This window comes from Sipha flava, unplaced genomic scaffold (genome assembly GCF_003268045.1).
Source record: "Sipha flava isolate LNK unplaced genomic scaffold, YSA_version1 214_pilon_pilon, whole genome shotgun sequence".
In the NCBI taxonomy this organism is placed as follows: Eukaryota; Metazoa; Arthropoda; class Insecta; order Hemiptera; family Aphididae; genus Sipha; species Sipha flava.
The window spans coordinates 1-21,842 of NW_020272832.1; the positions used below are offsets into that span (position 1 = coordinate 1).

At 33.1% G+C, this 21,842-nt stretch overlaps 2 protein-coding genes across 2 annotated transcripts; one reads left to right on the forward strand and one right to left on the reverse strand.

Moving 5' to 3' along the window:
- The first annotated feature begins 3,803 nt into the window (after nt 1-3,803).
- On the forward strand, nt 3,804-5,919 carry LOC112682911 (elongin-C-like). Its single transcript, XM_025553683.1, has 3 exons — nt 3,804-4,276; nt 5,452-5,645; nt 5,708-5,919. Exons 1-3 carry the CDS (start codon nt 4,220-4,222, stop codon nt 5,847-5,849), a joined length of 393 nt encoding a protein of 130 aa, XP_025409468.1. The 5' UTR covers nt 3,804-4,219; the 3' UTR covers nt 5,850-5,919.
- A 6,443-nt stretch (nt 5,920-12,362) lies between these two features.
- LOC112682918 lies at nt 12,363-13,022 on the reverse strand. The gene has a single exon (XM_025553692.1). The coding sequence runs from the start codon at nt 13,020-13,022 to the stop codon at nt 12,363-12,365; it is 660 nt and encodes a 219-aa protein (XP_025409477.1).
- Between the last annotated feature and the right edge of the window lie 8,820 nt (nt 13,023-21,842).

Consider the following 21,842-nt stretch of genomic DNA (forward strand, 5'->3'; position numbering starts at 1 on the left):
AATTTCGTGAGAATTGAATTCGCAATTTGGTGAGGAACGTTTTGTATGAATTTGCATTTATTCCAAGAATTCCCATCTGACTTGCCGTTTTCTTTCAAACGGTTTCAATTCCCGGTTAAAGTTTCTTTTGCCATTACCATAAACAATGCGCAAGGTCAAAAATTCAAGTACGTTGGCGTGGATCTTCGTACAGAGTGCTTTTCACATGGACATACGTGACATTTTCTCGAACTGGGGACCCGAATCATCTTATGATTTTAATTTCAACAGGAAATATAACAAAAAACATCATATACTCAGAAGTTTTATAAAATTCTTATTTTAATTCTTTTTTTTTTCTTTTTTTTTCTTCATCAACTTCAATCAGATTCTTTATCAACCATAAATTATTTCTTTTTTATCTATATTTATTTTTATCATTTATAACGCTAGAAAAATTTTAATCCGTTTTCATTAACCGTTTTTTTATATTTACTTGCCGATCACATTAAACAATAATATTTGAATAAAAAATTCTACATATCATGGTCCGAAGGCAAAATAAACAACCAATTACGGGCGAAGCTGATCGTGATTCGGTGTACCGACTATTTTTGTCGGTTGGTTAATATAATTAAACACATAACATAAGATAGATAAAAATTAAAAACAGTTTTTGTCATTTTTTATTTTAACGAATCATAAATAATTCGTGTAACAAATTACCTACATGGTCCAACTAGTTGAATTTATGACACATTTTAAAGTATCTTTTTTTTTTTTTTTAACATTTTATTTTATTGCAAATCTGTAAAAAAAAAAACAATTGTTACCATAGAAATTATGATTTTTAATATACAAATAAAATTATTATTTCTTTAGTAATACATCGTCTTGTCGTTTTGACTTATTTAGTGATTCTTTGTTCCTCGATCCTCGACATGGACAAATCCGTTGCATATATGGTGCCCAGAATTAAAAAACGTTTCCGTGTCCGTCGTTCCATCATTCGGAAGATGACTGCCAATGAACTGATAAATCTTCGCGATATCATTGTTCGTACTATTTATGCACTACAGTATCATGATGAGTCTGTCGTAAGTGACCAATACATGTCTTGGGTGCGTGGCTTGTACTACGTCGACACTACGCTGTGGCGACTCACGTACCTTTATGAGGACGATGAGTATTGATTTCAATGTATTAATATTTTATAATATACGAATATATATATAATTTATCAATATTTTGTATTTATTCTTATCATTTATTTTGTATATTTCGAATGATGATTTTACTGACGCTTTTTTATTTATTAATATGTTTGATTTTTGTTACACTTCATCATTAGATTCATTTTCGTGAGGCATATTGAATAAAAGCATGGTAAAACACATGTATTATATTTTATAACAACATTGATTGTGCACAATATTAGGACTGTAGTTTTACAAATAAAAATAAATAAATAAATATAATTCGTATACAAAAAACAATTTTGAGTATGATTTAAATTTTTTTACAGAGTATATTTTTGCATGCTGCAAAAAAATATAAAAAACTTTGAATTCTTTGATAGGGTTTTGTATTTATGTATAAAATATGTGTTATCTATCTATCTATAAACTATATATAAAATTGTAAGGGTTTTTCTTCGACCGCGCTAACCGAGAAGACTACTGAACCGATTTGGCTGAAATTTATTTTGGCTGAAACCCGACTCTCTGCTGAAGGTTTTAGTACCACTTTTGTCAGTAAAAAAGTTCATAAAAGTTCATAAAAAATTAAAATCAATTGTACCTATATATTGCGTGTACCTATATTATTTAAATATTAAAGTGCTTCAAATTGGACGAATGACTATATTATGTCCTAAGTGCCATGCAAAAAAATGGAAAGATGAAACCCATGGACTTTGCTGCGCTGACGGTAAAGTTATTTTACACCAATTTGAGGATCTTCCAGACCCAATTAAAAGTTTAATTGATAATTCTCACCCTCTATCAAAACATTTCTTTGATAATTCTAGACAGTATAATACTCTGTTTCAAATGACATCGTTTGGAGCAAACGAAATAACTTCAATCAAATTCTTTATCAACCATAAATTATTTCTTTTTTATCTGTATTTATTTTTATCATTTATAACGCTAGAAAAATTTCAATCCGTTTTCATTAACCGTTTTTTTATATTTACTTGTCGATCACATTAAACAATAATATTTGAATAAAAAATTCTACATATCATGGTCCGAAGGCAAAATAAACAACCAATCACGGGCGAAGCTGTGACGGGTCGGCTAGTTTTAAAATATTATCGTAGCCAGAGTGAGGAGTTCTTTGAATATTACCTTTATGACATAAAAATCTGAGAGCTTTATTTTGAACTTTACCAGGTTGATCATTATGTCCTACATTGTTGTGATTCCAAATTAGTGGAGCGTATTCTAATAAATAACGGACTAGTGAGGTATAAAGGCATTTTAGAGCAAGTGGATCACGAAAATCGGAGCAGTTTCTTTTTATCATACCAAATACAGATAAAGCTTTATTTTTAATCGCTGATACATGAGCATTAAATAATAGTTTGGAATCAAATAAAATCCCAAGATCTTTAAATAATGACGAACGATGTAGGTTAATGTCGCATATATGATAATTAAAATGTAAGGGGTTGTGTTTTTGGAGTAAGTAACAATTTGGCATTTATCAATATTTAATAAAAGACTATTTGAAATGCACCATTCGTTAAATGAAGCTAAATCATTTTGTAGAAGTTTAGTATCATCGGGGGAAGTGATAGATTTGTAAATTTTTGCATCGTCGGCAAATAATAAAATGTTGGATTGTGAAATGGATGATACAGCATCATTTATAAATAAATTAAAAACGAGAGAGAAAAGGTGACAGCCTTGACGGACACCAGAAATCACGTTTATAGGTGTCGATATAAAGTTTTTATAATTGACAAATTGGATTCTCCGACTCAGGAATGAGTTGAACCATGATAATAGAGGATTTGCAAAGCCGATTTCCTGTAGTTTATTGATTAATAAAGAGCGGTTTGTGGATTCGTGGATGTAGCGGGAATGGTATATTTGTACGGATATTCGGCATCCGGCATTCGGTATTCGTCGTTCGTCTTGTTCCCGCCGATTGTCGGCAAAAGTGACACGAGTCGAAGAGAATAATTGTATCACAATCGTTATTCGGATGGGCGTTCCCGCGACGTGACGAATATTTGTGCATTAATTTCCGTGGTTCTAAATTCAATATCATAATTTTGATTGCTTGTACGAGTATTCGCGTTAACAAATGTTCGTCGAACATGCGAGTGGCGGGAACAGAACGTTTGGGTATCTTTTACAAATAGACGAATATATTCGGCAATTATAAACCGTTCGTCAAATACACGAGTCGCGTGGGAACCCGGCGCTTTACGGTAGTGAAGAACAAGCGCGACGCCTTGCGCGTGGTCGGTATAGGCATTCTAATGTGCTTCCCGGTACCGACCGAACCGTGATCCGTATCACGTGATACCATCAACACCCACGGCGTTTAGTTCCTGAAGCGTCCGCTAGGTTTCGATAACAGTAAAATGTACCCCTGCGCACCCGCTCAACCGATGTTAGCGTTTCGTTACCGCGGCAGGTACATCTGGTGTCCAGTAGTGATGAATGGTATTCGATGAGCATAAACTATCGAATATTATTTTATTACGACCGAATAGTATTTTTTTTCCATGAAAAACTATTCGTACGTATCGAATAAAAAAAAAAATATCATAATGTTAACGCGTTTACGTTTTCTGTCAATCGTTATTCTTATCAGTAATCGCGGTTAACACAGCAGCGGTTGGGTATCGCGAAATAAAATAAATAATGTTTAAGCTCACAGATATGTACTATGTGTTGTACGTATCCGTGTTCAAAGCTAAACCAATTTCGAATTTTACTGAACAGTTCAGAAGTCGTAAACCATCGAATAATTGAATAATTTTAAACTGTCGGATAATTCGAACAATTCGGAACAATCGAATAGTTCGATAGTGCTTATCACTAGTGTCCAGTCCTACGCGTCCTTGCCCGCAGAACGCATCGCGAAGCAAACGTTTGCCGCCGTAAGTTCAACAGCATTATTTGCCCGTTGTTAATTCGTCTCTGTTAAGACCTTCGTTCCGTTGCGCACACGCACCTGTTTTCGGAACGGCGTGTTCTTCTCCGCCAAAGCACAACGTCAAATGATCGTCGACATGGTCCAGCAAGGAGACTTGTACAGAGAACCGGAAGAAGAACAGGTAAACCGATGAACTTTCTCGACGTGTCGGCAACGTACGCGCGGCCGCGAACTGTTGTCGTCAATGTCCTCCGACATTTGTCCGAAACGACGATGCCGTACGCGTGTTTAACGTGCGCGTGCCGTCAATACAACTGTTCAGACGAGCGATGTGTAACGGCATGTTTCCAAATAACCACGCAATAAAACTGTTGTCTACTGAAATATTTACAAGTACAAAGTATTAGTTTAACCCGTCAATCGGACTGGCGCGAAGGTGCTTGCCAAGATCCGATTAAAACGCATCTAAATATTGGTCTTTTAGCGACCCCCCCCCTATATACACGGGTCTCGTGGGAATCGGTCGCGCAGTACTACGGAAAAGGTTGTTCCCAATTATTGTTAATACCCTGAAGCAGTGTCGTATTTAGTGATTTTGCGCCCCGGCGCAAAAAAAAAAAAAATTTGGCGCCCTTCAAAGGTAGGAGATAGATACTCATGAACCTTTTAGACAATCTAAAATCAATTCTGTTTTTGTGTAGTAGGCACCCCATCGCACGCCGCACGCTATAACATAATACGCCGTATTATTGTTAATATCTTATGTTTATTGACATTATCACAACAAATTTGTATATTAATATATTAATAATATTCTAGATCGCTGATAACTATATTGCTATAAATACATTAATAATATACATAAATTAATTAAATACATTAACATTAATTTATGATACTGTTATGAAAAACAAAAAAAAAAATAATAATTTAGTTATTAGTTCAATAATTCACAAGTGAGCAAATTTCTGACCACAACATTTTGGTGCTCCCAAAAAACTTGCGCCCGGGGCAGTTGTAGCCAATGCTCTCCCTTTAATGCGGCCCTGCCTTGAGGTGCTAAACGTGCTCTTTCCCAGATTTATTATTTAAATGGTTGACCTCTATAATATTACCTCTTGCACATATCCCATATTTTGTTGTGCACTATTATTAAATGCATTCTTAATATTACTTTGAAATGTAGCCATATAGCTCACATTTGCGTATGTGTTTGTGTTACTCTGTGGTCCTGTAATTATACCAATAATTCCTTTCTATATCGTTGACTCGATTTCTATTAGTTATGTGGTCCCCTTATGTAGTTAAGTACTATCGTAAGAACCTACATTTATGTATGCCTGTAACATTGTTTAGTTGGATAATGAAACAACATATGGTGATTTGGAAGGCCCGGATGCTATGTACGTAAAACTAATCTCGAGCGATGGTCACGAGTTCATTATTAAACGGGCACATGCCATTATGTCGGGTACCATCAAAGCCATGCTGAGCGGTCCTGGGCAGTTTTCCGAAAACGAAGCCAATGAGATCAACTTCAGAGAGATACCGTAAGCGATCATGTATGGTCATAGTGACAAATATCTTATTAGTTTTCTGTTTTAACATTTAGTTCCCATGTCTTGTGCTGCGTCTGCAAGTACTTCTCATACAAAGCTCGTTACACCAACAGTTCTACTGAAATACCTGAATTTAACATCGGTGCGGAAGTTGCATTGGAACTTCTGATGGCAGCTAACTTTTTGGATTGCTAAGTGTTTTTTAGCAAAAACAATAAACATTTTTTACAAGTACAAAATTGATAAAGAGCTTGTGTAAATCTTATGTAATTGTTTTTCTTTAATTTATTTTTAGTAGTTATTAGCTATATGGATACAGCATTTGTTAAAATAATTCTCTTTAATATTTTCTCACTTATATTCTAAAAAAAAAAAAATATTTAAATAACTATGTATTCCAATGAATTTTGTATTTTCATATCATATTTTTTTTTTTTTTTTTTATTAAAGACTTTTGCTATAGAAATCAATTCTATTTTCATAATATAGTATTATTTATAAATGTATGCAATCAACAAAACTGTAATTCAACATATTCCCCCAAAGTATTGATTTTTGCAAAATTTGTGATCTCTATATATTCTTAGACTATAAAGGAAAACTGATAATTCTATTTCTAAATTTTGAATTTTAGTTAACTAGAAATAATCTGTAGAAAATCTATTTTTACCTTAGCATAAAATAATCATAGGGTATTAAGAATCATAATTTTAAAATATATTATAATTATAATATGATTTACTAAACTTTGAGGTAAACTTTATAAAAGGAATAAAATATTAACGGATAAATAAAAATATCTGCATTTATTTATCTGTGTCAACATATATAAATTATAAAATATGTATTGATGTTAAACATATGTTTTTTATTGATTATTATAATCTCTACTAAAATCACAGATAGCATTAAACTACAAGGTAATCTCACTATACTGTAATGTAAATGCCTTGCAATTCAAGTATATTCAATGCAGGGTAACCATAACTCTCAGGTCAGGATGAACACATTGTAGAAATAATTGTATTGTACCAAATATTTTACCATAATACTGATCAAATTGTTTATCATAAAATCGCAAGTGAACGAATTCATCATTATCACAACATCATAAGTAAGGCTAGGATTCATATGCAATAAAAAGTTGTTTAATATGCATTTTATTTACCAAAATAGACAAAAAAAAAAAAAAAAATAATAAATAAAAAAATAAAACCAATCGATTCGGACTTGAAGAAAAAAAAATGCAAATGCATATATATCCTAGCTTTAGTCATATGACAAAATTCAGTGATACCTCATCAAATAAATAATAATTTCCCATAAAGATTTTTTTTTTTTAATAGTAATTCCAGCTCATCAAATATAGTATGGCCACAGATTATATGAATACAGATGGTGCACTCCCTATGCTAAAATGTAAATTCAGTGATAAGAGTCGGACACTTTTAAAGAGCGTGTCCATAAATAGAAAAATGAATTTCTTTATAATAGTTTATTAATTCTAAACGATCATTACTGACTTATTATTTTTTTTAATTCTACGAAATGCCAATCATAATTTTAAATAATATGGCTTATTATTATGGTAAAATGTTCGGTACAATCATGTATTTCTTGAATGTGATCACATTGATCACAGAAGTGGTTACACTCCATAAAAGTGTCCATGAAATTCATAGAATTGTGAATCCATATTGTTCCAATTTATGGTAATTCGAATGGCAATGTACACATAATAATAAGCTTAAAGAAACTAAAAACTATACCATTTACTGGCTTAAATTCCCAACATTCAATTACAGAGACAAAATAATTACTAATAGACTGGGAATTGGTAATTCAGAAATGTCTCATTGCAATCTGATGAGCTACATAAAGAAAATCATCTTATTTTTTAAACTAATTGATGTATATGTATATATATATAAGAAATAATATATATATATATAAGCTTATATAGAATTAAACTAATTTATATGTATAATTATATTTAAAAATAATGTACCTAAATTCATAGTATGTGAAAATTATGATTCCTTGTAAGCTAATAAATGTAGTTTTTGATACCGTACAAAAAAAAAAAAAGAAATAAAAAAAAAAGTTAACCATTTTGGTATCATACAAAGCCAATAATATCGGATGTTTAGTTTTGATCAAAAACCTGGTCCGACATAGAATAAAATATTATAAAAAATATAAATGAAACTAAAGCATTTTATTGCAGTGCCTTCGACAGAAAATTACTAGAAAACTAAAAAAAGAAGATAAATTCAGAAATACAGGAAAATTAAATGGTGAATTTATTAAATGGTATATTTATAGAAGCAAAAAAAAAAAATGTTAATTTCAAATTAAAAGTTTTGATTTATAAGCTATTAGTTTTTACATTTAGAATGATTATAATTATATTTTTAGTTTAGACTGTTGTTTCTCTAGTAAACTATTAATTTAAATATAATTAAATATTTAATTTATTTAATTAATTAAATATTAAATACATTTTTAGTAAATTATATTAATTTTATAATGTATGATGTATAATAAATGTAACATGGTAATTGGTAAAACATGCTTAGTTGTATAATTTAGTTTTGTTTCAAAATATTCACTAGTATATTAATTATTTTATATTGTTATCCACTTCATTACCATTTTACACTGGAAATATAATTAATTTGCATTCTGAAGATTTTTTTTCTGCAGAAACCACTCTTTTTTCTGTAAATGGTACTTTTATATTTGATTGCATGTGTTATTACATGCATATTATTGTGTGTTTAACTCTAAATATGTAAAATATATTCTGTAAGGCATATTTTAGTAGTGGCGTTTGAGACATCAGTGATAAATGTCGAAAATATCCAAGTATTGAGTACTAAAATATTATACACAATAGTATTGTTTTAAATCAGTTGCAATAATTATTTAATAGTATTTATTTAACGTATTTATTATTAATTTATTATTGTTAACGTTGAAATCTAATGGCCAGCACTGAACTGTGGTCGTATCTCGGAAGACGGACTAGTTTTGCGTGTGATCCACCGTCAGATCCCTCCCCTAACCCAACCCAGTATCGTCGTCGAGCGTTTCGATTGGTTCCGGTTCTAGGCGGCCGTCACGAACGCCGAATCACCTTCAGGGGCGGATTTTATCACTCACCAAGGGAGGGGCTAATGAAGGTTCAAGAATTTAGTTAGTTGTTTTTTAAATCTATGTACAATTTTAAATTACAGAATATATTCTTAAGTATCTCTTAAGTAAGTCATTTTTTTCACAATAGTGACAAATTTTAAATAGTTACATTATTGGTATCGATTTTAATCTGAAACCATCTTAAAAATATAGATATACATACATAATTAACAACAAAAATGAGCTATTTATTTATAAAAAAACATATAAAATAGGTACCACCATATATAATATATAATTAGGCTTACGGACTTCTAGCATTTGTATACTTTTTTTAATTATTGTTAAATGTAGCAGAGTGCAAAGTAAATTCGTTTCTCGGCGCCATAATATTGGATCTAAAATTTGAATGTGCATATTTTAAAATTGTTATGCTTATTTTGCATATTTTGACAAATTTTTCAAATTTAAAATAAAAAATTATAGATACATATAATTATATATACATATTTGAAACGATCGAAAAGAAAAATGTACTAAGAGGACTTTATTAGTGATGGGCGTAATCGAGATATCTCGATTATCAAAATAATAATTCGATTATATACCCGAGATATTGTTTCGAGTGATATCTTGTTTTTTTTAAAAACAACGAATTCTTGATCTCGAAATGTGTATCGAATGAAAAAATATTTCGAATGATCTTCGTGGAACGAAGGAGTGAGGGATGAATACTATTTTTAATCTTCATAATCGAATTAGTAAATACTAGTTGTTAGACAAATATTGATGGGTATACGATTATTCTTAGTTATTTATATTATCTATAATTTTTGAATTACTCAAACACAAACACAACAAAAATTTCTTAGAACGTTTATAAATAAAATTATATATTATATTTATATTTATATATTATATTTCAATTGAACATATCGAATGATTATTTGGAGACATCTCATGATCATAAAAATGTCTCTGAATACTAATAATTCGATTGTTGAAATCATTCGATTATGCCCATCACTAGACTTAATACTTTCTGTGCGCGCGAAATTCCCGCAGGTGTATCTGACGAGGTGTTATCGCAACGGCAGAACCCGGTCGATTGCCACATGTGTAAATGGAAAACCAAAGGATGAAGGAGGAGAAATATAATAAAAATGATCAGCAATTGTTTTATCAAAATACAAGGTCTTATTTGATCAAATTAAATAAACATTAAATAAGCTTACGAACTAAAGGCAAAAGGGGATGGTGGAGGAGCAACGTATTATTACATAAAAATCTTGGCCTATAACAGTGTGGGTCCTAAGAAACCAATTGGATCAAATAGTCTAGCGATGGTCGAGAGCACTTTTCGTTTGGTATATTGACCCGGCCGAAGACTTGTGTGGTAAGCAAAACGATCTGATGATGGGTCCCAATGAAGGCCTAAAACCTTCACAGAGGCCTCATCTTTGGGATCCAATGACAATAATTTTGCATGATCTTTGGTGTCGATGTTCTCCAAGATAACCGGACAGTTGCTTGTCAATTTTTTTAAGGTGCATCCACAAGAATTCAATAAGCCGATGATGTCTCGCTGGCTGAATGATAGATAGCTACTCTTCTGTATCTGCTCCTACCACGATGTCATCAACGTACGTTTGGCGGGTGAGAATATTCTTCGCGGCTGGAAATTTCGAACCAGCCTGAGCATTTAATTCATGCAAACATCGGATAGCCAGATATGGAGCAGAAGTAACGCCATAAGTGACAGTACGAAGTTCATATTCTTCCTCAGGAGATTCACGCCATAATATATGTTGATGCGCACAACCATTGGGTTTTAACAAAATTTGTCGATACATTTTGGTTATGTCTGCGGTTAACAGATAACGTTTTAACCTACTCCTTACAAGAATATCAAAAATATCAATTTGTAATTTAGGACCAGCTATTAGGACGTAATTTAGCGATAAACCCGACGATGTAGAAGCAGATGCATCAAACACAACACACAACTCTTCGATCTTGTTACCGTCACGTTTCACGGCAGCATGGTGCGGGATGAAATATTTTCCGGCCTGAGTCGCTCTTTTCATATGATCCAGAGTCCAGTATTCCTTCATAAATTGCTGATATTCAGCGTATAATGCTGGATCTTTATTTAGAAGGCTTTCGAGATTGAATAAGCGTTTTTGCGCAAGTGAGCGAGACTCACCTAGGCCATGATTTTGCAAAAACATACTGGATGGGAATTAGGCTTGATTCTTCCTGAATTTCGAATGGTTTTGCAAAAACAATACCGTATCTATAAATGGAAGTGCAACACGGAACCTGCCATGTTCATCACGCGTTGTCGTTTTTGAAAACTATTTCTCACATTGGTGGTCTTCAGTGATGGAACTTTTCGGTTGCGTAATTTCTTCAACTGACCAGAAAGATCGAATCATGTCCTTTAAGGAAAATTACGTCACTGAGAACGAGTGCACATAAAACGCATTTTGTTCATCAAGGAATCCGAAAACAACCCATTCCAAGAAAGAGTCCACCGCTGACGGCAAACCTTGACGTTGTAAAATGTCGGCTCGGGGCTTCATTATGTGAGGGAGCAAATCTTCACCAATGAGCATATCTATAGACGAAGGAACATCAAATGACGGGTCAGCCAATGATAGATGACCGTAAGACTGACGAGCACAAGGTGGTAATGGCACAGAAGGCATGTTAGTGGTAATCTGAGGTAAAATAATGATGTCAGAACTACAGAACGACAGTTCATGGTTGTTGCCATGGTACAAAGTGACAACTGGTAATTCCTTTTACGTTATTAATTGATTTCTTTGATAAACCAACTATGCCTATTTGACATCTGCGTCTGGGAAGGCCTAGCTTTGATACACATCGCATGGTCATGGCTGATACTTGTGATCCGCTATCCAATAATACACGAACGGTTTGATAATCACCACGGCAGTCACGCATACGAACTATGGCGGTTCCCAACACGACCGTGGAAGTGGCGCATGACAACCCAGAGAACTTAGTAATGTTATCTTGTGAAGTGCTTTGAATAGGATCGTTTCCTTGTACAACACATGACGAGATGAAATCTTGATGAAGTAAAGAATGATGTCGTTTTTTTACATACTGAACATGACCATTTAGATTTACATGCTTTTGCCGTGTGTGAAGGACTCAAACATGAAAAACACAATTTTGTTGATAACGCCGTATCCCGTCGTTTTTGTAGTGGAAAATCTTTGAAAACTTGACAACGATACACGAAATGTTCTCCTGTACAACATGAACATTTTGGATTGGACCCCTTTTTGCTAGTTGATGTAGTGGCAAGAGATGATCTGGTTGTCTTATAATCCTTGAGTCTTGCGTGTTTCTTCTCAGTTCGATCATTGTCAGGACCTTTGGTATTCTCTAGGATTCTACAATGGTGATGAACGAACGTAAGCAAAGAATCAAAAGTAGGAATAGTTTCCTGCGAAACACTGGCTTCGAACAATTGTCGAGTAATCGGGTCCAATAATCGTGACCCAATATAAAATAACATAAAGTCGGACAGATTGTCTACACCAAGCGCAGTAATCGCGGCGACATTTTCTTGGAAATATTAATGAAGTTCAGTAGAGCCGGCAATGATTCTGTAACCATTGGGCGAAATGAAAATAGTTTATCCAAGTGGGCTAAAGCTAATAATCGTTGGTTGTCGTAACGATTCATTAATGTCATCCAGGCAATGTCATAATTACTGTCGGTGAAAGATAATGAACTGATGCAAGACAAAGCTGGACCAGATAGACAAGATAATAGATAATGAAATTGATCAATTTTACTTAGATTGTCATTTAGGCGTATTAAGGATACAAACTTATCGCGGAAAGGTCTCCATTGAATTAAGTTGCCATCATATTTAGGCAAATCGATTTTAGGTAATGCTAAAACGGAAGACAAGGAAGTCGATATATGTGGAGCGTTTAATACAGAACTATTCATTGGTTTAACACTGAGTAACTTAGCGATTATAGCACAAGTGTTGTAGTACAACTCTTCTGTGGAAGTTGTTACGTCTGAATCAACGGAAAATTCATCGACGATATTGAGTTCTATTAGAACATCCAAAATCATATTTTGTTGTTCTTGAAATAATTTGAATAAAGTTTCTAATTTATCCATGCGAACTGCCAAATTTTCAATCAACGCACCATTATTGTTGACTTTGACAGCCATCGAATGTATACTATGGATAGACTTGACAGTTTGATCACGCACAACACGCGCGCGCGTTAGCTCCTTTTTAGCTGTATCTGTCTTTGGTTTACCAATTTTTCAAACATATTATTTTGGCAAATATCCGGCTCGAAGGTCCAAAAATGTGCACGCGAAATTCCCGCAGGTGTATCTGACGAGAGGTTATCGCAACGGTAGAATCCGGGCGATTGCCACACGTATAAACGGAAAACCAAAGGATGAAGGAGAAGAGATATAATAAAAATGATCAGCAATTGTTTTATTAAAATACAAGGTCTTATTTGATCAAATTAAATAAACATTAAATAAGCTACGAACTAAAGGCAAAGGTAGGGGGGGGGGAGGAGCAACGTATAATGTACAAAATAAATGTCCCCAATGGGCGCACAGAACGAATATATTTTGTTTTTATAAAGATAATTGAAAAGGTTGACCTGTCTCCAGATGGTACCGCGATGACTGGTAAAACGAACCGATCCACGTACACAATAAATCGAGGATCACACAGATATAATGGTGATGGGCGTCATATAATTTCAATAAGTACGGCGAAGGCGCACTTATTAAAATGGCGGCGAAGGCTTACTTATTGAACGGCGACGAAGGCGCACGTGTCACGTATACCACGACGAAGGCGATAAAAATAGCGACGAAGGCGCACGCATAACCGGAATACAACAAACACCTCACGAAAAGTGAATAATAAGACGTATTTCAGGGCGTAGTCTACAATCCTGCGTTGGCGGCGAAGATGGAGAAAACACATGTGTTCATAATACGCGTTACCAACCAGTCCACGCCAGGACACGCGGAAGTGTTACCAACTGCGCCTTATCGTCAGTGCGTAACAGGACCGAACACTTTCAGTAAAATCCCAACTGCAAATTACCTCTCATATCTGGTTATAATTTTTGTTGAAATATAAATAATAATATAAACCCGTATCGATCATATAACCCGCTGGATATCGACCGAATGTCGATAAAGATAATAGTCGATATAGAAATTGTTTATTTAGTTCAGTCGATTATTATCCGTCGTTGTTTTTGCTAACCACGCAACGTCGAATCATACGTAAAATGTCGTACGGGTGTGTTTTGTAAAATTGTGTAATGCCGAAAGTACAACAGTCTACGAGTAGCTGACTACAAAGTTTTGTTACGGAGTTTAAATATACATTTACATCCGATCGACACGTTTTATTTTGTGTACTATGTGATCATTTTTTTTTTTTTTTTTTTTTAATGCATATTTTAATGATTTTAGAAGCATATTTGCATGCATATTTGTGTACTTTTTAGAGCTATAAGTTCCTAAGCCTATGCATAATATATAATCAGTGACGATCCACGATATTTTACAATAATGATTAATGTATTAAAATATCATAATACATTTGGCATTGTAAAATAATTATCTTAGCCCCCGCCCGAGCACTGAGCATAACGTTACGTTTTAAAATTTGTCCAAAAATATGTTTTAATATGCATATTTTGATAGAAACAATTCGCTGGAATCCGTAGCGGCCCTCTTATACAATACTCTGCAATTACACGTACATAACTGTATATTATTTTGCCGCTATCTCAATTCATTCGAAGTGCACTGGACTATCGATGTGAAACAATCCAAATGTCTCTCCGACGAAATCCAACTTGGTGCCGTCGAAATTTCGAACGTTGTTTTAAAACACTTTTAAAAAATGTGATTTTATTCGCCAACACTTCAATATTAGTCATAATAGTAAGTATGGTCAATGGTACAGAAAAATAAAGTCTAATTTTGGTGAAAAACTGACACTTGTATTTATAATAAAATAGGTAAATTGCCATCAAAAGACCACGGGGGAGGAAAGACTGCTTCATTAACCCCCTCCTGAAGACGATCCTTGTTGCTTGGTTGCATGAAATTTCAACGTATATTTGAATAATGAACTGTTAAGGTTGAAAATCTAGTGATTCGTATAAGTTTACGGAATCAAATTCCATCGGTAAAATAATACCTACAAGTAGTTAAAATGTTTTATCTACATTTATCGAATAATTGTTTAGGTTACGCCTTGAAAACGTTCTAGTTAGATGATTTTCAAAGATAAGATTAGTCTTTCGTTTTGTGGAATGATGATTATTTTGGAGCTTGCCTTGTTAGCATTCAAATGGAAAATTATTAATAATCGTTCGATACTTATAAATTATGTATGAATTATAATAAATGACCATATTTTTGACGTATGTAGGACCTGGTCACCCATCAAAGGACTGTAAAGAGCCTTCCAATTGTTTTCTGTGCGAAGAAATCAAGAAAAAGAAGGATCATTTCCCAGGAAGTGGTAAATGCGAAGCCTACAGACGAGCAAAAATTAGTAAAGCTCATTTTTTGTAGGCCAAAGGCCACATCACAGGGGTTAGAGGCCCCTGAATTACGCGTAAACTAACTGACGATGTATTATTTTTCGTCTCAAGTTTCATAATAAATTATGTGGTCGAGGTGGAAGTAATGCGAAAGTGGTTCCCATCCCGTTCATGATTCAAAAGCGAAAATAAAAAAATTTCCATGTTTTTAAAGATATGCTGTACACAGGTACTGGTAAACTTATAATTAGTCTTAATAACTAATTAGTTAATATCGTATAAATATTACCCATTAGTTACGACAATGTATAAGAACTTTGCTATGAATCGAAAATAAGCATTGAAAATATATAACTTGTTTTTTCATTATTATCTATACGAGTATATATAAATATTATTATTATACATGTAAAAAAATGTAAATCCATTGTTGAGTTTAACATAATTTAAATTTGAATTATAAAATTTATAGAAATAATGAATCCCAAGCGAAGGTCAAGGTACTGTATTACATGCAAATCCAATAAAGTATTTGAACATTTTACAGGTTAAAAAGAAATCAGAAATTAATTACATAGGTTTCTCAATTTCTTATTGCTATTGATGCTTTTAAGTTTTTAATAATATTAACGTAACACAATTAATCTGCATTTTGGTTGGGTCCTCCCTCTAAAACTATAGAGCAGAGGCTTCCAACAATGGTGCCGCGGCACCCTAGGGTACCGCGAGATTAAATTTAGGGTGCCGCAAAAATATTTGAAATATATATTTATTTTTAAACGCCTTCATGACAAATATAGCACTGTGAGTAATATACAGACTATACTCCATATCTATAATATAGAACCTATTGTGTATAATTAATTAGGTATATACAATATAATTTCATGAATTAATTATTAACACACATAATTTTTATAAATAGTAATACTGAGATGTTCAATCTATTTTAATTTTCATACTGGTTCGATTGCTATCGATTTGATGTGAACTGTTTTAAAGTTATTTTCGGTAAAATACTTGTGACTTTATCTTATCTTTATTGTTTATTAATGCTAAATAAAACCGAAGTTACAAAATATTAATTTAAATATACGATATATTAATATTGCGTATTCAGTATAAACTATAGAGTATAGGGCTAGGCCTACAGGGTGCTTCCAAATTTTTAGAAAATAATAAAGGGTGCCGTGAGTCAAAAAAGGTTGGGAACCTCTGGTATAGAGAACAGAAGTGATTATGTAATGCGAATTAACGTAAAAATGACTATGATTTAATAATATTTTATAACCTTCACGAATTTTATGTATGGTTAACACGGCCGCGAACATTAACAGATCAATAACCATCAATCTAATATTTTCGTTTTTTGTAATACAACACCAAGGTATGTATACTCGTATAATGTATTGGTATAAAATATTGTAAACACTTTATTCGTACATTACAGTGGCGTATACATCACATTTGTATGAGGGAGGATCAGTTGCAAATATATTATTATGGAAGGAAAATTCCTAAACCTAAGTACCAGCACATTTAAATAATAAATAATAAAAGATATATATATTGAATGTGTTAAAATAATAATTTACAATAAATCCTTGCAAATATTATTTTGTTTCCTTATAATTTTCTTAAATTAAGAACACTATTTTATGCAATTTTAAAAGGGCTTATGGGGGATATCTGACCCCTGTCCCTTGTAAACGCCCCTGATTCAGATAGCAAGTAACTAAATACATGTGCCTATGCATATAGAGTAAATCGTAGCAGCTTATGAATGATAAAATGTCTAGTAGTGAGTTAATAAGTGAGTAGGCAGAGAAAATCTATTAGACAATAAATATATGAAAATATTGAAAAAAAGAAGCGCGAAGATATTTATAGCTGCGTCGTCTACATGATATACGAGATCTGTTCAAAAAGTCTGTTCCAGAGGGGGGTTTTTTTTTGTCCCTTCCTAGAACGTTGTGCTCGCTAAAGTCTATTGGTCAACCTGTTCCAAACCGTATGTCGCTATCCATCGTAGTCTCTTATCCAAAGCTGTTCTTGTGCTGCTACGTCTTGTGTGTCGGACAAAAACGTGAGCGCGGCAAAATGAGAGCGATCGAGTTGTGCTGTGTCTGCCGAGACTTGTAGTGAAGATATTATGAAACGATCCACGTTCCACAAACGTTTTAAAAACGGACGACATGCGGTCGAAGACGACGACGACGACGTTCTGGTCGATGATTTCACGCAACATTTAACCGCGCAACGCTGGTCAATCACACTCTCATTTTTTCCCGGGTTCACGTTCTCGACTGTTGTAACATTATTATACATTTTAGTTGGTTGAAATCACATTATCTACCGTAGGCATTGCACACGGCCATGGTATACGCGTACGCGCGTACCCGTATGGTTTGATCAAATAAATCAGACGCTCAACGTGATTTCATTCGTACTTTAATGACCAAGAATTTTTATCGCGTTATTATTCACGTCTAAAATAATGACATTACATCGGTATGTGCGCGTATTCCGTTTTAGACTCATAAATCAACACGCGTAGAAGCAATAAATTGATGCGCTTGTGTGACTTGTGAAGTGTGCTTTTCCTCGTACTTATTTTTCGTTCGAAGGGTCGTATCGTTGTACGCGTGTAGCAATGAAACGTATTGTGTATAGATTTCTATGGATGAATAATATTTAACTTTTGAAGCGATCATTTATTATATGATTTGTATTGCGCGGGAACACAGTTGAAGACGGATAATTGATGTGCACGTGTGCATGCTTATATTGTACACTCGGTGTGCGAATAACAAAAGTAGTACACATGTGCAGTTACATTTTAGTTTTTAAAGCCTCACGACGATTTGCTCTAATGCCCTAAAGGTGGACTAATGGTGTTTCGCGTGTTTAGTTATTTTATTATCACCGCCGACGTAGTACATAACGGATCGGGGATTAACAAAAAGTAGATGTATTATTTTATAAAATCACTTAATTGTTTCCATCATGATATACTCTAAATATTTAAGGTGAATCTCTCCCTTGTGCGTATTCAATCAGCTGCCTACAATGTCTACAATTTGTATAGTACCATATTATATTGTTTATCGTTGTTCGAGTAAAATATACACATACGTAGTAGCACTATCGCATCGCTTGTCGTTCAATAACGCTTTGAAAGTCCTTTATTATGTTCATTAACCTTGTAATATGCATGTGCTTAGTATACCGTACGGTGTTCAGATTTGCTGGCGTAGTTATGAATCATACGAGTGAAACTAAACTATGGCGCGGCCAAAGTAAACATTTTAAAACCAGCGAATTTACAAAATATGTCAAACTTAACCTTACCTAATCCAATCAAACCTCATAGAGTGTTCAGAATGTGCACGTCTATTTAAGTTTCGTTGTCATGCAAAAATATTTCAAACTGCAAGTAAGGAAAAAAAAAAACACTATTTATTATATGGTAGAGAGAAAACGTAATACTGTAATCGACAGAATGTGTGTTAGTGGTGATTGCCTCCGATTGTTTTCTACAACTTTTTCACACGTTTAATTAGAATCTTATTGTGTTATTTGTGCACAATAGATGGTATATTACGTACTATGATTTCAATAACATTTACTATATCTGTATTAGGTGTGTGCCGTCCGAGTGAATTATAGCCGTAAGTGTACACATTTTTAGCATGACTAAAGTAAAAATTATAAAAATCTCCACTGTTGGCCATTGTGTGATCATTGCACGTATAGTAATAAATAAGTTATAAATATAATTAGCCGTATTTTCAGCACGATAGACAAATATTTTCATATTTATTTTATGAGTATTTACTATTTATTATAGATTTGGTTTCGCCCGTAGGTTTAGTTCGACTTTTATGCTCATAATTTAAAACTAAAAATGTTCTGTATATATTTCCGTACATATATAACCTATTATTATTTATTTATTCAATTATATCATAAATTGCAAAAATATACTCATAACAAATTCAGAACCAAGATTTTTTTTTTATATAAGTAAATATATTTATTTACATACAAGACAGATATTTTTTCCAAACAACTATGACTTACGGCAGTATATTTTCTTGCTCTGATTACAACGTACAAATTTACTCATGTAATCTTATACGTGAAAAAAAAGAAATAAAAATAGAAATGTTTGTAATATCAAATAGCATAACAAAAATTACGAGAGACAGTACAATTTCATAAATTCAACTTTAAAATAATTAGTAATTCTCATATTTCTCGATTAGTAAGCGGTTTTCGTCATCGGTTTATTCTGTTGTTTACAAGTGTATTTCCCATTATACTTAAAGATTTAAAACGTGCAACGTTATAAATTCACTGCTATCATATATTATGACCCTCGAATATTCTTACTGTTATTTTAAAAACATTCTATATAGTTTTTAATAATTTTTAATGTTTGACCAAATGTCGTTCTACGATTTTGGCAGTGTTTCCAAATATGAAATGCGTTTACACTATATGTATACCATGCATACCGTCCTTTGTATTAAATTCCATCTACATTCCGTGGGTATACTGAATACTGATGACACCCATCACTGAGATGCAGCAAGAACCGTAGTGTTTACAAATTTTTTTTTTTTTTTAAACTTAACTCGGGTTGGAATGATTAACATCGACTTTATGGAACTAAACATTTTTACAAACGATCCGTTAACGTGGGGTGTGGTAGACGGGCCGAACAAAAGCTGCAAACATGTAGAAATCGCAATCTGTATCCATTGTCTTGTATTTATTGTGCTCGAGAGAAACACTGTAGTCGTTATTATAAAATTTTTACAATATATATTAAAACGCGCTTGATAGATAACGCATAATATACGGTCTTTTGTGTTGTCAGAATGTGTTAACACGACGGATTGTCGTTCAGTTTAGTTTAACATGTATTCGATGTATTAGCAGGCGGCTGCGTATAATATTGTAATAAACAGTCGGTTCAGGCTGGGAAGTATATAGGATTTTTTATCTGAAAGGTTCAAAATGTTTATGAAGTATAAAGGATAATAATTAATTTCTCCGTGTGATTTTTTTTTTTTTTTTTTTATTAACATTTAATTTATATGATATACAACATATAAAATAGTGTTGAGCATATAATTTGTCACTGTCTTTTCCATAAAAGATAAAGTCTACTCATCAGTATATAATAATTATATAATTATTACTCCACCTAGAAAACCTTTATAAAAATATTCTTTTATTTCGGGTCTTCTAAAATTATTTTTGTGTACCTATTATATATACGTATATTATAATATTTTTTCGTGTAAAATAGCATATTATATGCCCACATAAGTATGAAATATAAAATTAGTTTAAAATCGTTGATTCACAACATTAAGTTCTGTACATTTTTATTTACACAGTATTGCGCACGTGGTACATGCACGTAAGCGTCGTAGACGGTCGTTGTTCACAAGCAATAGGTAAAGTGGCGTGAGGAAAACAATATTAAAATCTGATGTATAAATGTAATTTTTATTTTATAATAATATATGCATACTACACACATATTTATTTAGTTTGATGTATTCCATTTTCATGTGTGCATGCGTCCGTCTGGATAAAATTTGTTGTATGTATATTCGTATTATGTAAGTACGCAATCATTATTGGTTATCGCGGAACGAATCGTTTTCAAATCGGCGATTTGCGAAAAAAAAAAAAAATTTATTTAATTTTACCATTTAAATTACCGAGTTTGATAAAAAAAAAAAAAAAATAAAATATTAAATAGAGAATTTTAATTAGTAACGCGTCGCTGCGAACGTTTTCCCGTCCATGTTTAAAGATATTTTATTACCATTAAATATTCATATTATTCAGGTTTCCCCGAGGCTCGTGAACACAATCGCACACGCTTTTGTCGATCAGACCGGAATCTAATGAGCATATAACGAAACCGGTAACCACTTCGTGATCCCCGTGAAATGAAGACTTCCGCGACGGTCGACTACAGTCGCGCGTGGGAGTGCAGACAGTGCCCGTACACTCGACGGTTTACGATAAATCGACCGGTAATAACGATGTACGCTAAATCGACTACAATGCCATTCGATTTTTTTTTTATACCACACGTGTATTCGAAATTTTTCGTCAATGTTCCGTGTACTACGTGTCGGCCGGGGTGTGCCCATCATGGCGAAAAATATAGATAAATTGTTTCTTCGCACCCGGGATGTTCTATCCAGTACGGTTGATTATTATCACACAATTTTCATGACATGTTTATAGTGAACGGAAAATAAATCACGGTAGATAGGTCTAAAAATCGTACAGTTTGTACGTATTCAAGTAGTAATTGATAAACGTGTTCGTCGAAAACTACACAATTTTTGTTTTCGTTCGATCGTTTTACTAGTGAAATTTAAAAATACAAGTCATGAAGTGTAATAAAACCGTC

Bases quoted from the DNA above. Each gene is read 5' to 3' on its own strand.
- LOC112682911 (XM_025553683.1), top strand. From the start codon at position 4,220: ATGATCGTCGACATGGTCCAGCAAGGAGACTTGTACAGAGAACCGGAA. The intron at 4,277-5,451 runs GTAAACCGATGA...AACATTGTTTAG, and splicing joins GAGAACCGGAAGAAGAACAG to TTGGATAATGAAACAACATA. The intron at 5,646-5,707 runs GTAAGCGATCAT...TTTAACATTTAG, and splicing joins ATCAACTTCAGAGAGATACC to TTCCCATGTCTTGTGCTGCG.
- LOC112682918 (XM_025553692.1), bottom strand. From the start codon at position 13,022: ATGGCTGTCAAAGTCAACAATAATGGTGCGTTGATTGAAAATTTGGCA.